At 46.3% G+C, this 26,228-nt stretch overlaps 2 protein-coding genes across 2 annotated transcripts in view; both read right to left on the bottom strand.

The window, feature by feature from the left end:
- The window catches only part of RAB3D (RAB3D, member RAS oncogene family), a 33,379-nt gene extending 31,670 nt beyond the window's left edge, over positions 1-1,709 (bottom strand). The window contains 1 exon segment of the mRNA XM_083594100.1: positions 1,397-1,709. The gene's annotated coding sequence lies outside the window, so the exon portion shown is untranslated.
- Positions 1,710-13,274: 11,565 nt separating this feature from the next.
- Positions 13,275-26,204, bottom strand: TMEM205 (transmembrane protein 205). Its single transcript, XM_083594124.1, has 4 exons — positions 26,105-26,204; positions 18,501-18,622; positions 17,138-17,301; positions 13,275-13,965 (listed from the first exon to the last, which is right to left on the bottom strand). Exons 2-4 carry the CDS (start codon positions 18,598-18,600, stop codon positions 13,663-13,665), a joined length of 567 nt encoding a protein of 188 aa, XP_083450250.1. The 5' UTR covers positions 18,601-18,622; positions 26,105-26,204; the 3' UTR covers positions 13,275-13,662.
- Between the last annotated feature and the right edge of the window lie 24 nt (positions 26,205-26,228).

The raw sequence follows: 26,228 nt of genomic DNA, 5'->3' as shown, positions 1-26,228 counted from the left end.
TAAACAAATGCTTTAATACTTCTCCAATTTGTCGCCGTGGCCTTTGTATGTGTGCATGGCAACACTGCTCTCAAGCTGTAACCAAGCCTTGCCCATCGTGGTGCCCTTCTGATTATGCCAGGCTACAAAACCTCTCCCCATCATCGCTGAGCATTGGCCGTGCTGGTTGGGGTTGGCAACATCTGGAAAGCACCGCAATGAGGAATTTTAAAAAGTCAAAGCCCTAAATGTCAATTGCAATCTAGGGTAACAAAAAAGGTGCATAAACCTAGACCTACAGTGGCTTATCTGCATACCCCACCCAAGCTGTCCTGGCTTTGGGAATGCCCCTTTGAATTACTGAAAGCCAGGAAGAGGCATTCAGTTCTGCAGGTGCCCTGCCCACCCCAGTAAGCACTACCTGGAACTTATATATTTACATATATATTTAGCTTGCTACTGCCTAGCAAGTTCTGGCCACCTGCCAGGAGCACCAGATGTTCAACTTCCTGAAACCACCTTCTTCGCTATAGGAAGCGGTTGCCAACTAATCACAAAAGGCCAGGGACGTCCTGCTCCTGCGCCTCTCACGACAGAACTCAGCAGGTGAACCTCTATGCACCATGGGGCTGAATTCAGCAGGTGATAAGCAATGTCACCTGCTGGCCTCTGCACATCCCCCCGGCTGCTGCCAAAAGCACAGAAGAGGCTGGTTTTTTGGTTTTTTTTAAAAAAGGAGGGGCCAACTCATACCCCCTTCATTTTTGGAGTAAAGCCCACACTGCCTTTGTTTCTTGACTCAGGTGCTGAGCTGGCCCCAACATTGTCCAGGGGCAGAATTAATCTCCCTCCTACATCCTTTCCAAAAAGAGGGGTGGCACGGAAACCTCGCTGGCCAACGCAACCCCAGCTTCAAAATAAAGACGATGCCATTCAGGCACCCGTTCCTGATCTCTTTATCCCTGGGCTCTAAATCGTGCTGCCCAAATATTCCCCACTAACCGCATTATTATTATTATTATTATTATTATTATTATTATTATTATTATTATTTAGGGGAGAAAAGCCGCGCGCCCACAGAATCGCTAATCCGGAGCTCGCCTCCGCTGCCCAAAAAACCAACGCCTTTTCTCCTCCGGCTGCGCCTGGCGGATCCAGCCCGAAGACTCTCCAAGGAGGCGTTTCTCTCCCGGGCAAGGCGGCTCTCCACCAGCGCGCAGGGAAGGCGGGTAGGTCCAAAGCCGGCTGCGCTATTGCGCGACGCAACCCCCCAAGCCCTGTCTCGGCATCACCTCGCCTTTGGTCTCCCAGGAGGGAGCTGCCTCGCCGTCACCCCTTGCAAAAAACAAACAACACTCCCAACTCCCGCAGGATGAATGAGCAAGCAAAAATAATCACAACGAAGAAGCAAAGTTACCTTTTTTGCTGCGGGGGGCGCGGAGCCTTTTGGGGCTTTTCCTGCTGCAGCTGCTGCTGGAAGTTGCTTCTCCGCCTCCCCAGCCGGATGTCGGAGTCTTTGGAGGCAGCGGCAGCTCCTGGCTTGCGCGCACGAGAGCGGAGCCTCCCTGGCGAAAGGAGGAAGGTGTGCCCGGGCTGCCTTTCCGCTGCAGACCTCAGCAATCGACCTTCCACATCACCCAGCCACTCCCTCCCGGAGCGGGTAAGGAGGGGAGGGCGGCGGCGGCGGCGAGAAGCGCGCAGCCTGCCTGCCTGCTTGCTTGCTTGCTTTCGTCCGTGCGCCCTCGCCCATCCCTTGGCTTGCCTAATGTTGGGAATATGCGCGCCGCCTGCAAGCAGGAGCCGGGCTGCAGAAAACGCCCAAGGCGAAGCCTGCTGTCAGGGCTGGAGCAAGACGTTTTGGCGCCCGAGGCGGAACACAAAACGGAACAAGCGGGGAAGAAAGATCTACATCAGGAACAAGGGGCGCCCTATAGAGGCGCCATGGTGGGGGTAGTTTGCTGAGGAGGAGGCAGATCTGGCCTCCAAAAAGAGTATCCGCTTCGTGGCCAGATCTGCTGTCTCTGTGGATCCTGCCGCCCGAGGCAGCTGCCTCACCTTGCTGCTAAGGTGGGCCAGGCCTGCCCGCTGTACCTTTGCTTCAGCCAGGCCTACAATCCAAGAGGTTCTCCTATCCACCTTACCTGCACAGGGTGCACCCAATTCACCCACAAAGAGAGAGAGAGGTTTTATGGTTTCTTATTATTTATTAGTATTGTTAGTCACTTTATCATGTCCAGGGCAACACAGAGTAATTTACAACCTGTGGCTTTAAGCTGTAATCCTTACCCTGCTGACCTGGGAGTAAGTGCACTTGAATCCAATAGGGCTTCCTTCTGAGTAGAGACGGCTAGGTCAGCACCATTAGTTACTGCCAGCGGCTGGCAAAATCCAGCAGGTGTTTCATATTTTATTTAATTTTATTTATACCCTACCTTTTCCCCTAGACAAGGACTTAAAGTGGCTTACAGATAAAAAATAAGAGCAGCTCAAAACATTGTGGGGAATAGTTAAAAAACAATAAAAAGTTGATAGTATAGATATAGACAGTGCTTTTTCGGGGGGAGGGGTACGCAGGGGGTATGCATGCCCCTAAACATTTTGTGAACCTTTGTACTTTTGTCCATTTACTGTATTTATTTTTCCCAATTTGAACTATCAAATGGTAGTTTTCTTGAGTCAAAATGAGAGTAGCCCTAAACATTTTTTTAGGGAAAAAAACAAACCACTGGAGATAGATGATAGATAGATTGATAGATAGATAGATATCAATAAATAGATACAGATAAATAGATATTGCAGATAACTACAATAAAACAGCATGGCACTAGCCCTTGCATTAAATGCATTCAGTTCCCAAAAGCCTGTTGGAACAAGTTAAAAGTTCACAGGTGAACGTATTCCATAATTTGCAGGCTTTTTCTCTGCCTGTTTTATTCCCACTCCATTTCGTTCCTGCTCTTCCCCCGTTGGATGTTCTGGCCATGTTTGAGGCGTTAGGCCACTACCAGGACCTACAGTGCAGGATGAGAAACGGGTTTGCATCCAGACCAGGGAAGGGGAGCCTGTGGCCTCTGTTTCCCATCAGCCCCAGCTAGCATTGGTTGGAGATGATGTCAGTTGTGATCCAATAACCCTTGGAGGGTGCCCCCCCAATCCAATGTAGGGTGCATAAAGAGGGGCTGGCTTTATCTGGACCTTTCTTGCAGTTGGGCTGGCATTGTGATGGATTTGGGCCTCCTCTGAAACGCTGCTTCCTATTTTAAGGAATCCTCTGATTTTCATACAAGTGACTCTTTGAGACTTTGAGATGGGCTTGTTGGCAGTAGGGGGGTGTCTCTTGTCCTGACCCCCTCCCCCAATTTGGTGTTTTTGCCACTCATTGGGAAAGAAGAGCATTTATCCAATGAGATGGGAAATTAATGAACCTTGCCTTTAAAGACCAAACTTTGCTGTGGGATAAAAGCATGATGTTTTGTGGCCCTTTCTCCAGCTGTCTAGCACCATGAAATTTCAGAGTCTACAGGTGACCAATGGCAAGTTATTTTCAGCCCATAATAATAATAATTTATTATTTATACCACGCCCATCTGGCTGCGTTTCCCCAGCCATTCTGGACGGCTCCTAACAGAACATTAAAAACACGATAAAATATCAAACATTAAAAACTTCCCTAAACAGGGCTGCCTTCAGATGTCTTCTAATAGTCAGATACTGGTTTATTTCCTTGACATCTGGTGGGAGGGCATTCCATAGGGCTGGTGCCACCACCAAGAAGGCCCTCTGCCTGGTTCCCTGTAACCTCACTTCTTGCAGTGAGGGAACTGCCGGAAGGCCCTTGGAGCTGGACCTCACCGTCAAGGCTGAACGATGGGGGTGGAGATGCTCCTTCAGGGATACTGGGCTGAGGCTGTTTAGGGCTTTAAAGGCCAGTGCTGTGGGTTAAACCACAGAGCCTAGGACTTGCCGATCAGAAGGTTGGCGGTTCGAATCCCCGTGACAGGGTGAGCTCCCATTGCTCAGTCCCTGCTCCTGCCAACCTAGCAGTTCAAAAGCACGTCAAAGTGCAAGTAGATAAATGGGTACTGCTCCGGCGGGAAGGTTAAACGGCATTTCTGTTCGCTGCTCTGGTTCGCCAGGAGCGGCTTAGTCCTGCTGGCCACATGACCCAGAAGCTGTACGCCGGCTCCCTCGGCCAATAAAACGAGATGAGTGCCGCAACCCCAGAGTCGGCCATGACTGGACCTAATGGTCAGGGGTCCCTTTACCTTTAGCAACACTTTGAATTGTGCTTGGAAACCACTGCTCCTTATATCCACTGCTCGGCCCTAAATAGGTCTCAGCTCAGCCAGTGTCTAGATTGTGAAGACTGCCTGGCTTTCTAACTGACTTGCTCTTCTGCCTTTAGCAGCCAGTTTTTTTTTGCACAAATCAGCAGGTGCTCTTCACTATCTAGTGGTCAATGTTGTCTCTTGCTGTACTTTGCCATTAAATGCACAGGTGCAGAGGCTGGTCAAGGCAAGTTGAGAACTTCAGTCGCCAGCTTCTGAAATAAGAGTAAAATGAGATGGGGGGCATTTGAGGGGGGCAGAGAGACCCAGAGCGGCAGAGAACCTGAAGCGTTGAGGAAGGCTGACTAGGCTTTCATTAACTAAGCAAATACTTGTTTGCAGGTCTGTAGCAATTTTCGGAAGAAACCGGATGCAGCTGTATAGCACCACCTAGTGGTGCTTAGAGTGGAAATCATACCGATTTTGAAGTGGAAAACATTTCCCTGTTGCTGAAGTATCATGCCCCCCCATTTGATGTTAACATTTTTATATACTAAAAATAATTTAACAATGTCCTCCCTCCAACAAGTTAGGGGCTGCAGATCTTCTGTGCACTCAGCACCAGAGATGTGGAAGAAGTGGCAGTTTGAGTATTGCTGCTTTTTTTTGTAAAGCCGGAATTGGGGAATGTAGAGTGTTCATTGCCAATCTATGGCTGATAGGTTCCTCAAGCCTCTGCTCTTTGCTGCTGCTGCTGCTGCTGCATCCTCAATGCTGCTTTCAGAGCTCTTCTTGCTTGGTCCCAGTTTCCTCCAGCTCTCAGTCCTCTCATCCATTCAACTTCATTTCTTCCTTTTTGATTTACAGTCTTGCTTTTTCCTTCCTTAACCTCCAATTTTAGCTTTACTCTTTCAACATATTCTGCTTGCACCTCATACCCAGGAGTAGCTCTTAAGTCATGAGGGCTGAGTTGCCATTGGGTTTTAAATAATATCCCTTCCTTTTCTACTGTAAGTGGATCTTGGATACAGAATAAGCTACGTTTGTTGTGCATTAATGCTCTCCCTGGTATCTCTTGTGGCTCATTCTGCACTAATTGGGTTCTTTAAAGCTCAGTGACCACTGCTGTCAGTCAAATATGACACATCTTGAAATTTGAGCACCCCTCTTTTTATATTGGGTTTTGTGGCTTCTGATTAAGAATTTTCCCACTTATAGCCAATTTGGCAGGCCTCTTTCCTGATCCATGAATTCTTTAAACAGCAGAACCCTTGCTAGTATAATGGTACCTCGGGTTACATACGCTTCAGGTTCTATACGCTTCAGGTTACAGACTCTGCTAACCCAGAAATAGTACCTCTGGTTAAGAACGTTGCTTCAGGATGAGAACAGAAATCGTGCTCCGGCGATGCGGCGGCAGCGGGAGGCCCCATTAGCTAAAGTGATGCTTCAGGTTAAGAACAGTTTCAGGTTAAGAACAGACCTCCGGAACGAATTAAATACTTAACCTGAGGTACCACTGTATTACTCTTTAGACCCTGTTAGGGGAGCAGGTGGCGCTGTGGTCTAAACCACAGAGCCTCTTGGGCTTGCTGATCAGAAGGTCTGTGGTTTGAAGCCATGCGGCTGGTTGAGCTCCCGTTGCTGTGTCCCAGCTCCTGCCAACCTACCAGTTCGAAAGCACAGCAGTGCAAGTAGATAAATAGGTACTGCTGCAGCGGGAAGGTAAATGGTGTTTCCATGCACTCTGGCACTTGTCACAGTGTCCCATTGCACCAGAAGCAGTTTAGTCATTCTGGACACATGACCCAGGAAGCTGTCTGTGGACAAACACCAGCTCCCTTGGTCTGAAAAGCAAGATGAGCACTGCAGCCCCATAGTTGCCTTTGACTGGACTTAACCGTCCAGGGGTCCTTTACCTTACCTTTACCTTTTTTAGACCCTGCCTAAGGAGGTAAGAAAGTCTTAATCTCTGCTAAGGTTTTGCGCTGGTTGTGCAAATTGTTAGATTTCAGATTGCACTTTAATTGATTGGGTGGTTTGTTCAGTTAATTTTAATCTTTTTTAAAAAATAATTATTTTTATTTTGTTATTCGCTTTGGGGCTTTGCGAAGAAATGTTGATAAATGAAATGCATGTTCAAGCAACCATTGCCCGTGGTCAGGGAGGGGGATATTGTGACATTCATTCCTTACATCAGAAATTGCAGCCAGTTCAGTGCTCAGGAGATTTGCACAATCATATCCGATGGAAGATTTATGCTACCAGTGAATGTATTAATTTTTGGTGCGGTGTTCCAGGAATAAGATGTGATGCACAGACTTCACCTTGCAACATCATCACAGTAGGAAAAGTGTGTGGCCTCTGTGCAGCAAATGGAACACAAAGTGTGCACTGGGCTCTGATCATGACAAAAGATGGTAACCATTTAATCTTATGCATCACTGGGAAGATCTGAGTTCAAATCTTTGCTGGCTCAAGAAGCTTCCTGGCTACAGCTTTTCGCTGCTCTTGTGTTATCTGAGGGCCCTCTTCACACATGACATATTTCCTGCCACAGAAGCCGGAAAGAAAGCATCTACAACATGTGACAGTTATACTGTAAAGCTGCTGCAGGCTTTGGCTTCCCAACTTGAGCAATTTCAGCAAAACAGTCACTCAAAAGCCAGCTCTATCATAAGAGGTTGCACACAGAAGACTGGGTAATGCAGGTCTGTCACTGCATTAATAGAGAAATGACTGGTAGAAATGACTTGAAAAGGCATTTCTGGCCTCTTATGGTGTATTCATTTACAGTTTAATATAGATTTGTCCCTATATTAGATCTATTTGGGGATGATAATATATACCGTATTTTTCGCTCCATAAGGCACACTTTTTTCCTCCTAAAAAGTAAGGGGAAATGTCTGTGCGTCTTATGGAGTGAATGCCTACAGATGGCGGAGGGATCTCGCTGCAGTCGCAAACAGAGGATCCATGGTTCCCCTTCCTTCCCTCCTCCGTGGCTCGCTTTGAAGCAGCAAAGTGGGAGAGGAGAAGAGCCGCTTACACAGGTATAAGTGGCTCCTGTCCAGTTTGGCTGCTTTAAAGCGAGTGAGCTTTTTCCTTCCCTCCCCTTAAACTCCTCTCCTGGATTGTTAGTCGCCTCCTTCTCCACACACCCCACGCATGCTCCTTGTCCCTTCAGTGTTTTTCCTTCCCTCCCCACTTAAAACGTGGTTACAAAGCACGGATCCACATGGATCCTCAGGATTTTTGCATTGGGTCACCGCAAATTCACCATCTGATCACATAGCATGTCCATGGCTACAGCCTGCACCAAAAAATCATGCATCCACTGTTGCCTGGGGTGCAAAAACGTGGTTACAAAGCATGGATCCTCAGGATTTTTGCATTGGGCTACCCCAAACTCACCGTCAAATCACATGTCTGTGGCCACAGCATGAACCACAAAAATCATACATCCACTGTTTCGTTCAGAATATTTTTTTCCTTGTTTTCCTCCTCTAAAAACTAGGTGCATCTTATAGTCAGGTACGTCTTATGGAGCGAAAAATACGGTACATTTTAACCAGCTTACAATGTTGATAGGGTTTTCTACTGCATTGTCCTCTGTGTTATCACACAACTCAGTGAGTTTGTGTGTGCCAGACTCCAATACATTCTTGGATCCAGTAAGTGTCAGAATTTAATCAAGGCTCGGGGTGTTTAACTGGGTACCAGCCACTTAATCCCTTGACGCAGCAAACTGAAAATTTTCAGTGCAGACTGAAAGTACTCAGATTTGCATAGGGGAAAAAATTCAACTCCGACATTTGCTGGAAAACCCGCATCACTGCATACATCCCAATATTTTTCATATTTAGAAACTTGACCTACAAATGATGGGCAAATGTTTTATTGAAAACTTTATTAGTATGAATTCACTTTTGATAGTGTGCAAACAATAATCTGCTTTGTACAGTGATAAAACACAGCAAACAATGCATAGAGGAATGGGTCAAATGAATCCTTTTGCTCCATAGCAAAAAATGATTTCCTAATTCAGGGCAGTGGTGACAGGGACCACCAACAATCACAGAATAGTGCCAAGGCGAGCACACTCATTGGTACTGCACACATTCACACAAAAGAAAGAGGCACACTTCCCTGTGTTCTCCATGCTGTAAATTACTTGTTTGCTTGTTATCTACTGTTTCCTCATTGGGAGCTAATGGTTAGGAAATGGATCTCTCCTTCAAAGCCTCCCATGGGACTCCTCCAGGCAACATATTTCATCAGCATTCATCCTGATTTGCTTGTACAAAGCTTACGTGGTGTCTAGACTATGTCTGGCCTTTACTGAGCACCCGTTCTGATTTGTTTAAAGGGTAGTTTTATGACAATGAGCATTCCTTCTAATTTGCTTACGGGGTGTTTACTGTAAATGCCTTCCCATTAGTCATTAGTTCTCTCCCCACCCCCCTTTTCATCCCATGTACCTCTTAGCTTGGGGGTGTACACCTCCAATTCCTTATTCTTTTCTGCACATTTTGGCTACTATTTGTGTGAGCAAACAGCCCTAACAGTGTGTCTCACCCAAGAAAAGCACCAAGTCAGGTGTAATCCGTTGGCGTCTTGTAAAGGGTGCTCTCCTAGAGTTATGGATGTAAGATTCGGCATGGCCCCAAGTGTATTGTGGGGTTCACACCCCCAGTTCCCTATTTGCTGTTGTCATCCAAGATCACCATGCGTTTATGAGCAACGCACAAATACAACAGGTTTTTTATTAATAATTTTATTGTTTATTTAACATAATTGTTACAAAATATAAGCAAAATATTACAAATACATACATATATATTTCTAATAAGCACATATATACAAAAAAGGGAGGAGAAGAAAAAAGAAAGAGGAAAAAAGAAGAAAAGTTGGAAGAATTTCTTCCAAATTTATTCTACAAATATCTCAATATGAAAATAGTAATAAAATTTCATTGATTGACTTCCATTGCTTACACTACACTTCCTATATACATTTTAAGCAAGATTGTATCTGTTATTCCATATTTTCCCAATCTCACACAAATATTCTAATCAATAAGTTTTCTAAATCTCTCATAAATCTATTGTAAACATAACCAATACCTTGCATTTAATCCTTGTCTACATAGATAATCATTTAAGCATTTCCATTGTTTCTGGATTATATTTTTTGGTTTTTGTCTTATCAAATCAGTCAACTTTGCTAATTCCAAGTATTCGCATAATTTATTCAACCATTCTTCTTTGGTTGGAATATAATTTCCTTTCCAATTATACAGTTTTGATTTGAGAAAAGTGTTGTGGATCTCGGTGGACGGCCCCCTGTTCATGGAGATATGATATGGGATAGACCAAAGGTTATTCTGGGGCTGAGGGAGATAAATCTCTTTTTTTTGAAGTTTTCTAATTGAGTTGTGTGTCATGCAAAGAAGAAACATGGAACTAGTCACCAGCTGTTTTCAGAGAAACAGGAAATTGTGCCCAGCAGTTGTGATGAATGTGCTGCTATGTATGTGATCGTCCCCACTGCGTTCCATCCATCTCAGATCATCCCCAGGGAAGCAACCGGGAATTTAGCTTTTGCAACTTCCTCTTACGCAGCGCTAAAGTGCTGCAATCTTTCTTCTTCAGAACTGTCTGCTGTTCAAGGGAACTTACTGGTGGCTGGAGCATAGCTATAGCTACGGGGAGGGGGGGCGGTTTGGTGGGTTTTTAGCCCTGGTCGAAGCCTGCAGAGAGCGCCATCGAGGCTCCTGGCATGTGTGTGTGTGTGTGTGTGTTTGTACACAAATGCACATTAGGGTGCCAAAATGGGTCTTTGACCTGGGTGAAATAAAGCCGTTTCTTTTTCTTTTTAAAATTTTTTATTAACAATTTCAACATAACAAATTATCAAAACAAATCATCTTCATTATTTCCCCCCTTTCCCCCTCCTCCCTCCCTTCCCCCAAGACTTCCCTCAGCTCCTCTCTCTGATTTCTCAACTCATGTTATTCTCTGCATACTGTAAAATTGTACATATCCTTTTATTATCTGTCTACTATATTAACCCTCAATAAATTTGTGTATGTTTATTCAAAACCTGCCAAGGAGTCCAGTTCATTTTGCTGTCTTTTTAAACAATTTGTAAAAAGTTCCCATTCTTCTTTAAAGTCACAGTTGTCCTTATCTCGCAGTTTGTATGTCAGTTTCTCCAGTTCTGCATAGTTCATCAATTTCTCTTGCCACTGTTCTTTTGTCAGGGTTTCCTCATTCTTCCATCCTTGTGCTGTCAAGACTCTTCCCTCTCTTCCTCCTCTTCCAGCCCAGGGGCGAAACTGGGCAAGAAATGAAGCCCAGTTTCGCCCCTGGGCTGGAAGAGGAGAAAGAGAGGGAAGATGGATTGTTGGTGTGCCTTGCAATGGCAGGCTCTCCCATGCAAACTTGCCTCTGCAGCAAGTACCGTATTTTTTGCTCTATAAGACTCACTTTTCCCCTCCTAAAAAGTTAGGGGAAATGTGTGTGCGTCTTATGGAGCGAATGCAAGCTGCACAGCTATCCCAGAAGCCAGAACAGCAAGAGGGATTGCTGCTTTCACTGCGCAGCGATCCCTCTTGCTGTTCTGGCTTCTGAGATTCAGAATATTTTTTTTCTTGTTTTCCTCCTCCAAAAACTAGGTGCGTCTTGTGGTCTGGTGCGTCTTATAGAGCGAAAAATACGGTACTTGAAAGCTTGTCTCACACAGGCTGAGGTGGGCGCAGGCTTGTGGAAAAAGGCTGTATTCCCAACTTGTAGCAGGCTTCTCAGAGTTTGCCACCAGTGTCCCTATAAACTAAGAAAGGTAGGAACTTTCATTAAAGCTGTCAGGTTTTGCAGACAGGAAGGAAAGACTTTTGCCAGAGCTGATGCGCTAGTGGGATCTGGTGAGCTGCATGGCCCCAGTCAGACAGCGGATGCAGGAAGCATTTCGGGGCAATTGCTTCTGTCAGGAGACGAGGATGACAATCATGGAAGCAGGCAGAGCTGCTAGCCCAGCTGGTGGCAGAAAAGACATGCTTCCCTTTCTGACATTGCTTTGCAGCCGCAGCCCAAATCCAAGCCACAGCCGGGTCTGCAAACGGAGAATCGAGATCCAAGTGACTTCCAGGTTCTTTCTTTCCAGCTGCAATCCAGCGCGTTTTGAACAGGTGTCAGAAAAGGGGTGCCAAATTATACCAGCAACTGGAGTGAAAGAGTCAGGGGTGCGCTCCTGGTTCTTCCTGTTTCAATACGTCCCCTGTGCTGGATTTACGTATAAGCTAGACACGCTATAGCTTAGGGCCCCACTCGCTTGAGAGCCCCCCAAAAAATTAAAGGGAAAAAACTGGATGTACATTTCCAAAATATAAGATAAAAAAACAAAAAAAATAAAACCTACATATAGCAAGAGTGTTTTGTGTTGTGTAGGCTCCTATGATGCAAGTAATGGGCCCCGCCTGCTAGCCTGCTCACTAAAATACCACTGGTTTGCTCATTTCTATATATAGGGTGCCTACATTCTGCATGATTGGGACGCAGGTGGCGCTGTGGGTTAAACCACAGAGCCTAGGACTTGCCGATCAGAAGGTCGGCGGTTCGAATCCCCGCGATGGGGTGAGCTCCCGTTGCTCGGTCCCTGCTCCTGCCAACCTAGCAGTTCAAAAGCACGTCAAAGTGCAAGTAGATAAATAGGTACCACTCCTGCGGGAAGGTAAACGGCGTTTCTGTGCGCTGCTCTGGTTCACCAGAAGCGGCTTAGTCATGCTGGCCACATGACCCGGAAGCTGTACACCGGCTCCCTCGGCCAATAAAACGAGATGAGCGCCGCAACCCCAGAGTCGGTCACGACTGGACCTAATGGTCAGGGATCCCTTTACCTTTACTTTATTTATATGCCAGGATGGGTTGCCAGCAATCTGTGTGTGCCGTAAGGAGCTCTCTGGTGGCATATTCTCTCACCTGGCGCATTATTTAGTTTCAAGCTTTCTATGAGAGATTTGATTTCTGTAGGGGGATAGCACTTGCCATTCTGGTAGTTTTGACCAATCAATGGCCATCTCAGTAGCTGCTGGTTCCCTTACCTGCAACATGCAATACCTTGTGTGTTGGTTTTCGGTGCTCACCATCAACTGCCCCTAATGTAGGTGGACACAAATTTTGAAAGTCTGACATTTTATCAAAGCACTGCTGAGCCTTTTTTCGGTTTTTAAACGAGCTCCGTGGCTGGCATTTAAGCGGCCTCTATTTTAGAGGACTTTCAGTAATTTTGTATTGTTAAAAATGCCTGCTAGCTCCAGTTAAGTGCTGGAAGTGTAAAGAGAAAAAGGCACGTTTTATAATATGTGGTGGAATTGTAAAATAATCAAAAACTATTGGGAAATGATAAGAATGTTTAAGCCAACATTTGTTAAAAGACCAGAAGCTTTTTTGTTAGGCATTATAGGTCAAGGCTTGCCAAAAGTGTGGAAAAAAACTATTTATGTATGCTGCAACAGTGGCTAGGATGTTACTAGCCCAAAGTTGGAAAGACAACAAGACACCGACGAAAGAAGAATGGCAAGAAGAACTGATGGAATACGCTGAAATGACGAAGCTAACTGGAAAATTAAGAGAGAAGGACAATAGAGATTTCAAAAAGGACTGTGAACCATTTATGTTGTACTTACAAAAACATTGTAAAGAAGTGGACTCACCAGCAGAGTTTGAGTAAGCACTTGCAATTAAGGAAACAAGATGTAATAATAGGGAAAATAACAAAATGTAAGGTGTAATTTGAAAAAATATGGTACAAAAATGATAAGAATATAACAGTATTTAACTAAAAGATTACAAAATTAAGGTAGAATAGGGCAGGCAGGAGAAGCAAATATTTAAAGAACCAGAAGTTGAGGGAAGTCATGGGAAGAAGGGAGATTGGGATTTATATATGTATTTTGTGATAATGATATTTGTGTAGGATATAAAACTTAATAAAAACTATTTTTAAAAAATGGCTGCTAGGCAATCCGAGATGCAGAAATAGAAATGGCTTTTATTTATGCAAAAGTGTCCAAAACAAGATCATAGAATCTTAAAGAGTTGGAAGGGACCCAGAGGTCTGGGCACTGAGGAATATGACCAAACAGGCTTTAGTCTAGATTGCAAAACAGATTATCCAATTCTGTCCTTCAGGGAGGGGGGAAATCTCGCTGTTTCGGGAGTGGGTAGTTTCCCCCACACCCATTCACTCCAATGAATTGATTTCTGGCCGCTGTCAAACTCCTTCTCTCCAAGTGGTCAATCATAGCTCAGAATACAGGCTGTCATCTTTGCTTCGAGAGAAAGTTTGGTTTTGTGCCTTAGAAAACAATCCTATACCGACAGGAGGAGCAGATGGGTAGAGCGCCCCCTGCAGTCTAAAAGCTGTCCAGCTGCAGTGCTAGGCATGCCAAATTCACCCCGGTGCAGAAGACGCCGGCCAGGTTGCAGAGAGAGGACAGGCCGTGGAACTTGAAGAACTTTTGGCGCAGGCTCTGGTACTTAGCATCCTTCTCTTTCAGAAGCTGGTAAGCCTCCCGCCGAGCCGACAGCCCCACCTCGTCCCCGAGGCCATGCTCCCTTTCAATCTCTTGCATCTTGAACATGGTCTTGGTGGTGACTTGGGAGAGCCAGGAAGCATTGGAAGCCGCCAAAACAAGGCCAATAAAAAAGGACACAATCTGCAGAGGAGACACAAGGTATACCGTGACCTTTTCTGGAATTCTAGGGTGAAAACAGGGTGGATAAAAATCAATTAAAAAAAAAATCAAGATTTTTTAAATTTAATTCAATTTTTTTTATTTAAATCAGATTTCTTAAAAATTTAAATTGGATTTTCAAATAAAATGCTTTTGGTCATGTCACAGGAAACAATGTGGAAGGTCAAGTCCACCACGGTAAGGAACAGATGGGAAAACCCTATTTTCAATGGAAAAAAACTACTGGAACAAAAGACATTCGGTGGAAACTCAGCCCATGCCTGAGGATAATAGTTTGAACCCTTCCAATGGATTGGGGGGGGGGAGGGAGGGGAAGGGAAAAATTGTAGGAAATTTAAAATTGGAAGGAGATATTATAATGTATGTAAAAATCCCAAACTCGAATAAAACTTCAAGAAAGAAAGAAAGAAAGAAAGAAAGAAAGAAAGAAAGAAAGAAAACAAAAAATAAAAATAAAATGCTTTTGGAGGAAAAATCTTTCTAAAGATAGTTTTCTATTTAAGTTACATTATAGTCCAAAGGCTATTCATCAGGAAACAAGGATTTGTCTAAGTTTTTCATGTGTGCTAAAACTCAGTAAGTTTTTTTTTAATTGTTTCCCCACATCAGTTAACAAACATGGATACATATGCTATAATGTTACTGTTTTAGTTAAATAAATTGTTCTTAAGGAAATGATTATTTTTCTCCTTCCAATAAAGCACAGCAGAAAAGTTGTCCAAATATAAACAGTTAATTTATTAAACCTCACAATGATTTCATAATTATCGTTCTGTGTATTTCTAATAGCATAACCTGGGCATGTACAACACATCAATCAACTGGTGGAACCTGAGACTGATCATTGCAACTGATTATCGCAACGCTCCTGGTTTTTGACCCGGAAAGCTGAATGTGGACAAAGGCCGGCTCCCTCGGCCTGAAAGCGAGATGAGCGCCGCAACCCCATAGTCACCTTTGACTGGACTTAACTGTCCAGGGGTCCTTTACCTTTTACCTATGGCTCCTATCTGGTAGATCAAATAGTCCCACCTCCTGTCCTCTAAGAGGATAGGCTGTACTTCAGTGCTTTACCAACAAAGAGATTCCATGGCCACTCTGAACAGGTTTTTCCAGAGCTGGGCTGCTCACATTTCTTCCTGATGCGCTCAGGTTTAAGAAACGGGGAGGTAGCTGTTCATGAAACCTGCTGTGTCTTGAGTAGCTGCAGCACACGAGGTGAAAACTGCTTCTCTTCCTCCTCACACCAGCCTCCCAGATACATTGACTGCTTTCCTTGCTGGAATGTTGTATTTTGTTTCCCACCTTCCTCATATGACACAATGGTCTTTAGGGTAAATGATGTTCTAAGATTTACCGTATTTTTTGCTCTATAAGACTCACTTTTTCCCCTCCTAAAAAGTAAGGGGAAATGTGTGTGCGTCTTATGGAGCGAATGCAGGCTGCGCAGCTATCCCAGAAGCCAGAACAGCAAGAGGGATTGCTGCTTTCACTGCGCAGTGATCCCTCTTGCTGTTCTGGCTTCTGAGATTCAGAATATTTTTTTTCTTATTTTCCTCCTCCAAAAACTAGGTGCGTCTTGTGGTCTGGTGCGTCTTATAGAGCGAAAAATACGGTAATTACAGTGGTACCTTGGGTTAAGAACTTAATTCGTTCTGGAGGTCCATTCTTAACCTGAAACTGTTCTTAACCTGAAGCACCACTTTAGCTATTGGGGCCTCCTGCTGCCGCCGTGCGATTTCTGTTCTCATCCTGAAGCACAGTTCTTAACCTGAGGTACTATTTCTGGGTTAGCGGAATCTGTAACCTGAAGCATATGTAACCTGAAGCGTATGTAACCTGAGGTACCACTGTACAAATTTTTTTTAAGTGTTTGGGGGTGGGCAGGGCTTTGTGTAGCAGCAGGGTTGAATAAGGAGGGGTTCCTTTATAAATATAAAACTTTTTAATGCGTCGTGATTGCCTTAGGCAACCTAAGTCCCACAAGCGACCCACGGGGGTCGTTTAACCAGCCCACGAACCGTCCCCGAACTGAGCCGCCCACTTGGCGAGTCCCCGCACGCTGCGCTAAACTGGCGCAGCACAGAACAGGGACTCGCTTCCGCGGTGCCGAAAATCACGTCTGCCCAGACGCCGGAAATCGCAGGCGCAATCTGGACCACGGAGGGATCTGTGCTGGAGTGAACCAGCCCAGGCGAGGTACACCTTGCCAACCCCTGCCTTAGGTCTACGCCTGCCTGTGCTGCGATGGAACTAGGGAGGCAGGAAGAACACGGGGAAATCATGCAAAGGATCTTGGGACAGAAAGGCCTTGAAAGGTGAGGGAAATTCCATACAAAATACAAAGGAAAGAAAGAGGAGGTCTTCTAAGAGACACACATTGAACAGTGAAGCAGCCAGGCTTATTCCACAGAGGAAGGCATTTTCGCAGCATCAACACTGGCTTGTAGGTTTGGGGGGCTCACGTCTTCAAACTGCAGGTGTCAGGTGTGTGTGCAGGAGCCAGGCCACTGTGACCAATAGGACTCTGCAGGACTGGGGCCTTCCTAAGTTTGTTCTGAAGAGGCAAGGCGCGGCCACATAGGTGAGGCCGATTGGTAACTCACAGCACCTGGTGGCAAGAGCTGGGAAGGGATATAAGGTCAGCATTTTCCCTTCAGCTCTTTGCCATAGCAACACATTCCCTGCCTTGGACTCCTTGCTTCTTGATCCTCGGACCCCTGACTTCGTGACTTCTTGATCCTCGGACCCCTGACTTTGTGACTCCTTGCTACTTGATCCTCGGACCCCTGCCTTTGTGACTCCTTGCTTCCTTACCCCCTGACCCTTGGCTTCTTGACTCCTTGCTTCCTTACCCTCTGACCCTTGGCTTCTTGACTCCTGGCTCTCTGACCCTCAGACTCTTGGCTTTCTGACTCCTGGTTTCTGGACTCCCGTTGCTGCTCCCACCCCGCCATCTTGCCCCTGATCCCGACATCCCCAGCCGGGACTTCAATCGCCCATGAACAGGACCGTGACAGCAGGTCCATAGTTGACTTGTGACATTCTCCAGAATCTACATGAAGGAGCACTTCCTGCCCACAGGCCCCAGGCGAAAAGCTGCAAGATTTGTAGATGACCGATTGGTACCTACCTGGACTGTATCCCAGGCGCTGAGAAGCTCCCGCGGGTGGTACGAAGCGAAGATGACCAGGTTCAGGAAGGTGCAGCCAAGCAGGGTGTAGAAATAGAAAGGAAACAGCTTGCTTTGCACCAGGCCAAAGGTATGGCGGCTCACACCCCGGAAGAGAACAAACCCTGTGCAGGTGAGAGAAGGGAGTGGGTTACAGCAGGTGGATGAAGGGCTCGTCCACACTTCCAATTGTCCCGTGCTTGGAGACCACAGGTCTTCACTTGTCCTGTGCTTTTCTATGCAGGTGTCTGAGGGGTTTTGCCTTTGCCTCGTTGCTTGCCCCCAGAAAACCTGCTATTTAGTGCTGCATCGGAACAAACCGCAGTCCGTGGAAAACCCAGTGGCTGCCCCCCCCGATTCAGTGCTAAACCAAAGGGCAAAGCCAAGGCCGGATTTAGGTTTGATGAGGCCCTAAGCTACTGAAGGTAATGGGACCCTTTAAATGTCCAGCTGTCAACAACAAATTCTCACTGTTTTTTGTGTTGAATATATGCTATATGGTAATTTATGGACCTAATAGGTATCTAAAGCCATTTGCACATAACAAAATATGTATTTTATCAAAGTAATTGTTGAACTGAAATACAATTAAGAAGTATATTAATAGTGGAAATAATTATTAAGCTCTAACCTAAAATGATTTTTTATTCCTAACAAACTTAGTAATGCAAACACGTTGGCATTTGGCAATAACAACAGTTCCTTTAGAAACACAATTTACAAAGACTCATCTAGTCTCTAGAAACCTGCTATAACATGAAATAGGTGTAAATATACGATGCAAACTACTAATAATTCTAAATAGCAGAACGTAGGCACCCTATACTGTATATAGAAATAAGCAAACCAGTGGTATTTTAGGGAGCAGGCTAGCAGGCAGGGCCCATTACTTACATCATAGGAGTCTACACAACACAAAACACTGTTGGTGTATGTAGACAAAACACTGTTGGTGTATGTAGGTTTTATCTTATATTTTGGAAATGTACATCCAGTTTTTTTCCTTTAATTTTTTTGGGGGCCCCCAAGAGAGTGGGGCCCTAAGCTATAGCTTGTTTAGCTTATACGTAAATCCGGCACTGGGCAAAGCAGCAGGGCAAACAAAGGTGTGAATAAGCCCTGAGTTTGTGCACAACAGGATCTGAAATGAATGCGTTACAGCAGCCTTCCCCAGCAGTTGCTTTGTAGTCCAATTTGGAGGGCACCAGGTTAAGAAGGGCTGCACTGGAGAAAAGGATCCGAGGAGCACATACCATTTCCTCCCCGGGTAGGCTAAAAATTCAAGTAAGCTTTGTCCCACCCCCACCCCCCTGGGGAAACGTACCTGCAATAAAGGTAACCCATATCTGCATCCCCCAGGCAGTGGAGAGCACAAAAAGCTGGATGATTTTGACACAGCTGCTCGGCTCCCCCTCTGTTGCCATCTCTGCGGTAAGAGACCTAAGACTGGGCAGAGAGAAACGAAGATAACTGTGATAATTATAATAATAATTTATTATTTATACCCCACCCATCTGACTGGGTTTCTCCAGCCACTCTGGGCGGCTCCCAACAGAACACTAAAAACACAATAAAACATCAAACATAAAAAACTTCCCTAAACAGGGCTGCCTTCAGATGCCTTCTAAAAGTCAGAGAGTTGTTTATTGCCTTGACATCTGATGGGAGGGCATTCCACAGGGCGGGTGCCACTACCGAGAAGGCCCTCTGCCTGGTTCCCTGTAACCTCACCTCTCTCAGTGAGGGAACTGCCAGAAGGCCCTCAGAGCTGGACCTCAGTGTCCGGGCTGAACGATGGGGGTGGAGACACTCCTTCAGGAATGAGAACAGCAGTACAGTGGTACCTCTGGTTAAGAACTTAATTCGTTCTGGAGGTCCGTTCTTAACCTGAAACTGTTCTTAACCTGAGGCACCACTTTAGCTAATAGGGCCTCCCGCTGCCACGCGATTTCTGTTCTCATCGTGAGGTAAAGTTCTTAACCTGAGGTACTACTTCAGGGTTAGTGGAGTCTGTATCCTGAAGCGTCTGTAATCCGAGGTACCACTGTAATGAATAGGACATATGGACCTTCTCCTATCTCTCTCTCTGTGTTTTATGGTGATCACAGCAGTCTACCCTGGGAACTTGGCTGACCTTAGCCTCATCACAGAAGAATGGCAGTCAGCTCCAGAAATTAACAGGGTCAGAAATACTCAAAAGAACTCGGGACACGGAACCTCAAGAAACATCTAGAAAGGGATTCTGGCAAGTCTCAATCAGCCTAACATAATGGTGTCAGAGGCAGAATGCCTCTGAGTATCCGCTGCGATGAGCCACAGGGAAGGAGAGGGCAACTGGACCCACCCCCTGCTTATGCGCACCCCACAAGCATTTGGTTGGTCCATGCAAGAACAGGATACTTGGGCTAGAGGGAGCTCTTGGCTGGATCCTGCAGGCTCTTCTCGTGTTCTTAACTCCGTTGCCATGGATGGAAATGAAGGAAGCAGGGAACAGGTCAGTTCAACAGGGCAGCCTTATGAATTGTGACAGCTTTCACAGATATTAGCACAATGCCCTTCATCTTTCTCTTCAGCCCCAGCCCAAAGACAGCAGGAAACTCTTACTCAGACGACTCCTTTGCTCTCTGGCAAGATGAGCCGTAATCAGTATAAAGTTGTTGTGCTCTGAAAGTGAATTGCTCTTTGTGCTATGGCATGCCAAGATAGCGGGATATGGTTAGTTGCAACACAGGAAATACCCCATGAATCAGAACACAAGAGCTTAAAAATATATACACAATTCCTGATGAGAGGAAGATGAGCAGAGACTACTATGGATATGTAACTGAATGCGCTGTACAGTGGTACCTCGAGTTAAGTACTTAATTCGTTCCGGAGGTCCGTTCTTAACCTGAAACTGTTCTTAACCTGAAGCACCACTTTAGCTAATGGGGCCTCCTGCTGCCGCTGTGCCGCTGGAGCACAATTTCTGTTCTCATCCTGAAGCAAAGTTCTTAACCCGAGGTACTATTTCTGAGTTAGCGGAGTCTGTAACCTGAAGCGTCTGTAACCTGAAGCGTATGTAACCCGAGGTACCACTGTATATCAAGACTCTCCAAGGAATCAGCAACAGTACAGAAGTTCTTTCAATATTTTGGTTAATTATTGCAACTGTTTTTCTCCTCGTTTATTTTATTTTCAACACGTTGGCTCGAAGAACAGATGTTTCTGTTTTTGTATGTTTTACTGAGCTGTGAATCATGTATTGTAACGGCACTGGGAATGAAATCATCCGCTCACATCATGCTAACAGTATTAAAAATCGTTAGCATTTGAAAAACAAACGCTCAGAAGGCCTGGGTAAGTTTCTACTGCCTTCCCCACACTGTTCCAAACAGCAGCTGGCAGAAGGTGATAAGACGAGTTGGGAGAGGCAGGCCCCACACAGGAGTCACGTGCAAAGCGATCTGGTCTTGTGTTTACTGAAAGCAGTTGTGCCACAGCGACCAAGTTTGAATTTCACCTCTGCCACGATCTCGCCAGGTGGTCTTAGGCAAGCTCCCCACCCCCAGCCTCAGTCCCCTTCCACCATCCAGCATTCAAAATTTGCCAGGTGCATTTTGCAGTTGGCTATTGCCCACTTGTGACCAAGTGAGGATGCCCGGGCGCCAAGATGGCTCCTGACGTCTCCACCATCTGGAGCTATGCATGCCTGGGGATCCTTGGATCTTGACTGTTTTCACACACTAGCAACACATCCTGTAGAATTCTGTCTGTGATATTTCATCTGTACAATTGGAATGTATGTCGGGAACCAAAAAGTTGTTATCGAAATGACGACTTTTGAACCACCTGGCCCCCAAATGGTAACTGGCCATTGTGTTTTGGTGACAGTAACCCTGGTTTTAATGAGCCATTATATCTGAATTTCTTTTTTTGTACATAATTTTTATTGAATTTTTTGTTTTACAGTTTAAAGTACTCATTTTTACATCCTTAAGATATCTACGACTTCCCTTCTTCTCTTTCCATGGTTCATTTTAAATATCACAAATCCCTGCATATTTACAAAAACTATACCATTCACTATTCCATTATTGCATCCATCAAAACTTATTTACACTGTTGAATTTATCTTAATGCTGCCAGCGTTTTCAGCTGTACACAATTATTTCCCATATATTCAGTAAACGTTTTCCAATCTTCTCTAAACGCCTGTTCTTCTTGTTTTCTTATTCCATATGTTAAGTCTGCAAGCTGCGCGTACTCTGTCAACTTAAGTTGCCACTCTTCTTTAGTTGGGACCTTGCTCGTTTTCCATTTTTGGGCTAACAAAACACGGGCCGCAGTAGTAGCATACATAAATTACCCTTTTTGACACCTGGGAATTACAGTCTGAATTATCCCCAACAGAAAGGACTCTGGGGTTTTTGGGGGGAGAAAGTACTTCTAAACATTTTTTTCAATTCATTATGGATCATTTCCCTCTTTGACCCTTTAACAAGTCCACCACGTATGAAAGAATGTTCCCTTATTATATCTTAATTTCTAACACTGACCCCATCCATGGAATGGGGACAATAAGACTGACTTACCGTATTTTTCGCCCTATAGGACGCACCGTCCCATAAGGCGCACCCGACCCCAGCCCCCAAACAGGCAGCTCTCTGCAAGCCGTGGGAGCCCAGCGCTGGCTCCCGCTGCTTGCTGAGAGGTCCGCGAAGCCTGGACGCGCTGAGCTCAGCGCACGCAGGCTTCACCGTGCAGGCAACTCTCCGCAAGCAGCGGGAGCCCAGCGCCGGGCTCCCGCTGCTTGCGGAGAGGTGCGCGAAGCCTGGAGAGCGAGAGGGGTCGGTGCGCACCGACCCCTCTCGCTCTCCAGGCTTCAGCGAAAGCCTGCATTCGCCCCATAGGACGCACACACATTTCCCCTTCATTTTTGCAGGGGAAAAAGTGCGTCCTATAGGGCGAAAAATACGGTACTTCACAATATTGGAGACGTGAAGTACTTTGAATACTCAAAGGTAGAGCGGACTCAAGGCATTTTGCAGACCCTGACCATGCTATGCTCCTGAACTGATTGGGGGTCTGAAGGCATTGTTTTATGGTCATTCCACTCATACCTGCATGGCTGGGCCCTGAAAACAAGGTGCCACAAACAAGGTGTTTTGTCTCCAGTGCCACTATATGAAGTCATTGGGCACAGCCATCAGGAGGTTTGGGGAATGGTGTCACCCGTGTGTGCTGATGACACCCAGCTCTAGTGGTAGCCTCACATTTAGACTACTGTAATGTGTGCTGCGTGGGGCTTCCCTGGTGGCTGTTCTGGAGAGTCTGCAGCTGGCGCAGAATGCCGCAACCTAGTTGGTAAGCAGAGTCCCTTATCGATCACCTGTTACACTAGTATTACAGGATCTGTCCCAGTGGCCGGCTCTTAACCACCAATCCAGTCTTAAGACACTGCTTTCATATAAAGCCTTGTTACCCGAAACAGGCAGTTAGTCACCTGAAAGACCCTCCTCCCCTCCATTGCCTGTAAGGGCATGTAGCTCAACAAGTGGAACCTAGTCGGTTCTACCACAGCTGGATGATTGGGGTAAAACAGTGTTCGATACTCCCATTCTAGGCGCATTTTGCGACAGCGAATTTCATGAGCGAGAGCAATTTCTGAGCTCCGGGTGCAGTACTGCGCCTAAGATTTCAGAGTAAAACTGCAGAGTGGAAGGAAATGACCTTTTTTCTGTCCCCCCACTTCCAGCTACTCTCTGAAGACCGGAGAAGAGACCCCCTTAAGAATATTGGGGGGACGGGCAGGTGAAAAATGAAGTTAATATTTTAGCTGCAATTCTTTCATTTCCAGCTTTGTGTTCTTGTTATAAAAAAGCACGCCTTGGCATTCTGTTGCTGCACCCATAACCTAGGTTTAAGGTGCCATTTAGCTCCTAGCTTTCATGTCTCAGTTTCTAACCCTGGGGTAACATGGAGGCAGGCCTTTTCTGTGGTGGCCCCAAAGCTGTAGAATAGTCTCCCTGCTGAAATCCCATCTGCCTGAAAGAAGCCGCAGCGCTTCAGACAAGCATTACCCTGATCTTGTTCACAAACCTCCTGTCTTAATTGTTTTAACCACTTGTTTTAGCTGTTCTAATTGTTACGTCGTATGATAATGGCCTACCCTACTTTTTAATGAAGGGTGCTTATTTTAACGAATTAGTTTTATTGTGCATTTTAATGATGTGCTGCTCTATTTTTTGTAACTGCTTTTATAGTAAACCTCTTAGGAGCCATTTGGGCAAGTAAGCCGTATATAAATCCATTATCAAGGCAGTGTTCCACCTGTCCCATTCAATATACTGGTGCATCCTGGAGGGACACACGAGGGAGGCAAGCAGTCCAGCTTAATGGGCATGCCATGTGGCACACGTCGCTCTGTCCAACACTCCACCCTTGCTCCCCTGCCCCCCAAGGCAGCCCCCCAACTTAACCTCATGGGAGTCCGGCTCTGCCAAAAGCGCAACACAAATGCTATGTATTAAGCAAGCCTGACTGAGTTTCACGTGACTCACTCCCAACAGCCAACACAGCCTCCAAAAGCCTTTGCTCTTTTCTCCTAAGGGAGGTCTGGATGGTGCCCAAAATGCAGTTCTGTAGAATCCCAGGATTCCGCAATTGCTTTTCCATTTCAAAACAAAACAAAAACACCACTGAATGTCAGCCAGAGCTGTTCCATTCCCAGCTCAAAAACCGTACGTTTACTCCAAAGTCACATCTGTTGTGTTGTGTTGAAGGAAACCGAGCAGTATGCCTTTTGAAAGCACATTTCCCTTCTCAAACAACGCAGACACAACCTTAGTTGTTAATTCCCAGCAATCCTTAACAAACTACAGTGGTACCTTGGGTTACATACGCTTCAGGTTACATACGCTTCAGGTTACAGACTCCGCTAACCCAGAAATAGTACCTTGGGTTAAGAACTTTGCTTCAGGATGAGAACAGAAATCGTGCTCCGGCGGCGCGGCGGCGGGAGGCCCCATTAGCTAAAGTGGTGCTTCAGGTTAAGAACACACCTCCAGAACGAATTAAGTTCTTAACCTGAGGTGCCACTGTATAGTTCCCAGAATCCTCTGAGGGGAGGCATGTGCTTTGAAGTATGTACACCACGGGTAGGCAAACTAAGGCCCAAGGGCCAGATTCGGCCCAATCGCCCTCTAAATCCGGCCCACAGACGGTCCGAGAATCAGTGTGCTTTTACATGAGTAGAATGTGTCCTTAAAATGCATCTCTGTGTTATTTGTGGGGCACAGAAATTCATTCATCCCCCCCCAATATATGGTCCAGCCCCCCACAAGGTCTGAGGGACAGTGGACCGGCCCTCTGCTGAAAAAGTTTGCTGATCCCTGGTTTACACAAACCTTGCTGTCTGGCAGGGGGTGAAGAGGCCGATAGCTCCAGGGTTATAGAAGTCTGCTGGAATGGAGCCCAGAGGTCCTGGCCGGCTGCTCCCTTCTGGCCCTCCCCACCCAAGGGTGCTGTGTTTCCTGTGCAGGGCGCATGGCGGTGAGTGGGGCGGAAGGGATGGGGATAAAGTCCAAACGCAAAGGGCAGACACTTTCCTGCATGCCAGGTGCACAAAGGAAGGTGGTGGGCTGGCAGGTGGGAACATAGGAGCCAAATCCTAGGGGCTGGGGTGTCTTCGCCTCCCCCCAAAAAGTTAATGAACACTGCCATTCAGATGGTATGTGTGTGCTATGTCATGTGATCAATTCTGCGATGATTACCTGCTGTCCCCCAATATTTTATTCAAGTTAACACCCCCTTGTGGGAGGTTGCCAACTCATTCTATAGCAGTAAACGAAATGGGGTTAAGACCCGCTTTTGCTGTATTTTTTGTTGTATTTTAATCTTGTTTTTAAGTTGTATTCATTCAACTTGTTTTTATTATTGCTTGTTAGCCGCCCTGAGCCCGGTCTTGGCTGGGGAGGGCGGGGTATAAATAAATTTTATTATTATTATTATTATTATTATTATTATTATTATTATTATTGCAGTGGTACCTCGGGTTAAGTACTTAATTCGTTCCGGAGGTCTATTCTTAACCTGAAACTGTTCAAGCTGAAGCACCACTTTAGCTAATGGGGCCTCCTGCTGCCGCCGCACTGCCGGAGCCCGATTTCTGTTCTTATCCTGAAGCAAAGTTCTTAACCCGATGTAATATTTCTGGGTTAGCAGAGTCTGTATGTAACCTGAAGCGTATGTAACCCGAGGTACCACTGTACTGCCACCACGAACAGGAGGCGCCAGTAGGCGTCCGGTCGTTACGCAACCCAGCTCGTGTCAGCGGAGGCAAGATCCTGCTATTTCAGCGAGGCTTACTCCAGAGAAAGCGCAAACAACACAACACCAGGACGGCAGCTCAAGCCTCTGGCGGTATTTGCAAGAAAGACGCGTGTCGAGCGTTGGAAGGAAGCGGGTCGGGCTGCTGGCCTGCGGGAGTACGAAATGCAAAGGGGGGGGGGTTCTGTTGGAAAACCCCTCCCACCCCCGCACCCCTACAAGAGGCGGGGGGCAGAGGTGCCAACTTGAATTAAATGAAATATTGGGGCGGCCCAGTTAAACCCCGCCCCGCACAATCGATCTCAAGACGAGGTGCAGCCCCCTCCAATTTTTTATACGGGGGTGTGAGTGCAAAGACCCTTCGGCCCCTAGAACTGGCTCCTCTGAGTGGAGGGGAGAGAGGGAAAAGGGGGCTTCCATGCTCCTGCAGCCCCCGTCCCAACAGTAGTATTTGCATCGGAAGGAGGTGGGAGGGAAATCGGGGGTGGGGTCGTTGGAACTCCCCGCCACCCCCTAAAAAAAAAAGACGGGGTGAGCTAGGAAAAGGGGGGCTTCGATGCTCCTGCACCCCCGCCCCGTCCCCTTCCACGCCGGACCCCGAGATCGCGCCTCCCCTACCTGATGCGCTTCTTCCGCCCTGGCGGTCGAGCTCCTCCGCAGCGCGGTAACCAAGACTCCGCCCCCCGGAGGCGGATCGCATTGGGGGTGTGTGGCTGTGCTAAACAGCAGCGTCATGAAGGGA

Source organism: Podarcis filfolensis (assembly GCF_964270895.1).
Source record: "Podarcis filfolensis genome assembly, chromosome: 17".
NCBI classification, from domain to species: Eukaryota; Metazoa; Chordata; class Lepidosauria; order Squamata; family Lacertidae; genus Podarcis; species Podarcis filfolensis.
Note: the sequence above shows the minus strand (reverse complement) of the source record. Positions and strands in the feature narration are given on the sequence as shown.

Excerpts from the sequence above, each read along its gene's own strand:
- TMEM205 (XM_083594124.1), bottom strand. The coding sequence starts at position 18,600 with ATGGCAACAGAGGGGGAGCCGAGCAGCTGTGTCAAAATCATCCAGCTT. Across the intron at positions 17,302-18,500 it reads ATGGGTTACCTTTATTGCAG|GGTTTGTTCTCTTCCGGGGT; the intron begins GTACGTTTCCCC and ends TCACCTGCACAG. Across the intron at positions 13,966-17,137 it reads GCGCCTGGGATACAGTCCAG|ATTGTGTCCTTTTTTATTGG; the intron begins GTAGGTACCAAT and ends TCTCCTCTGCAG.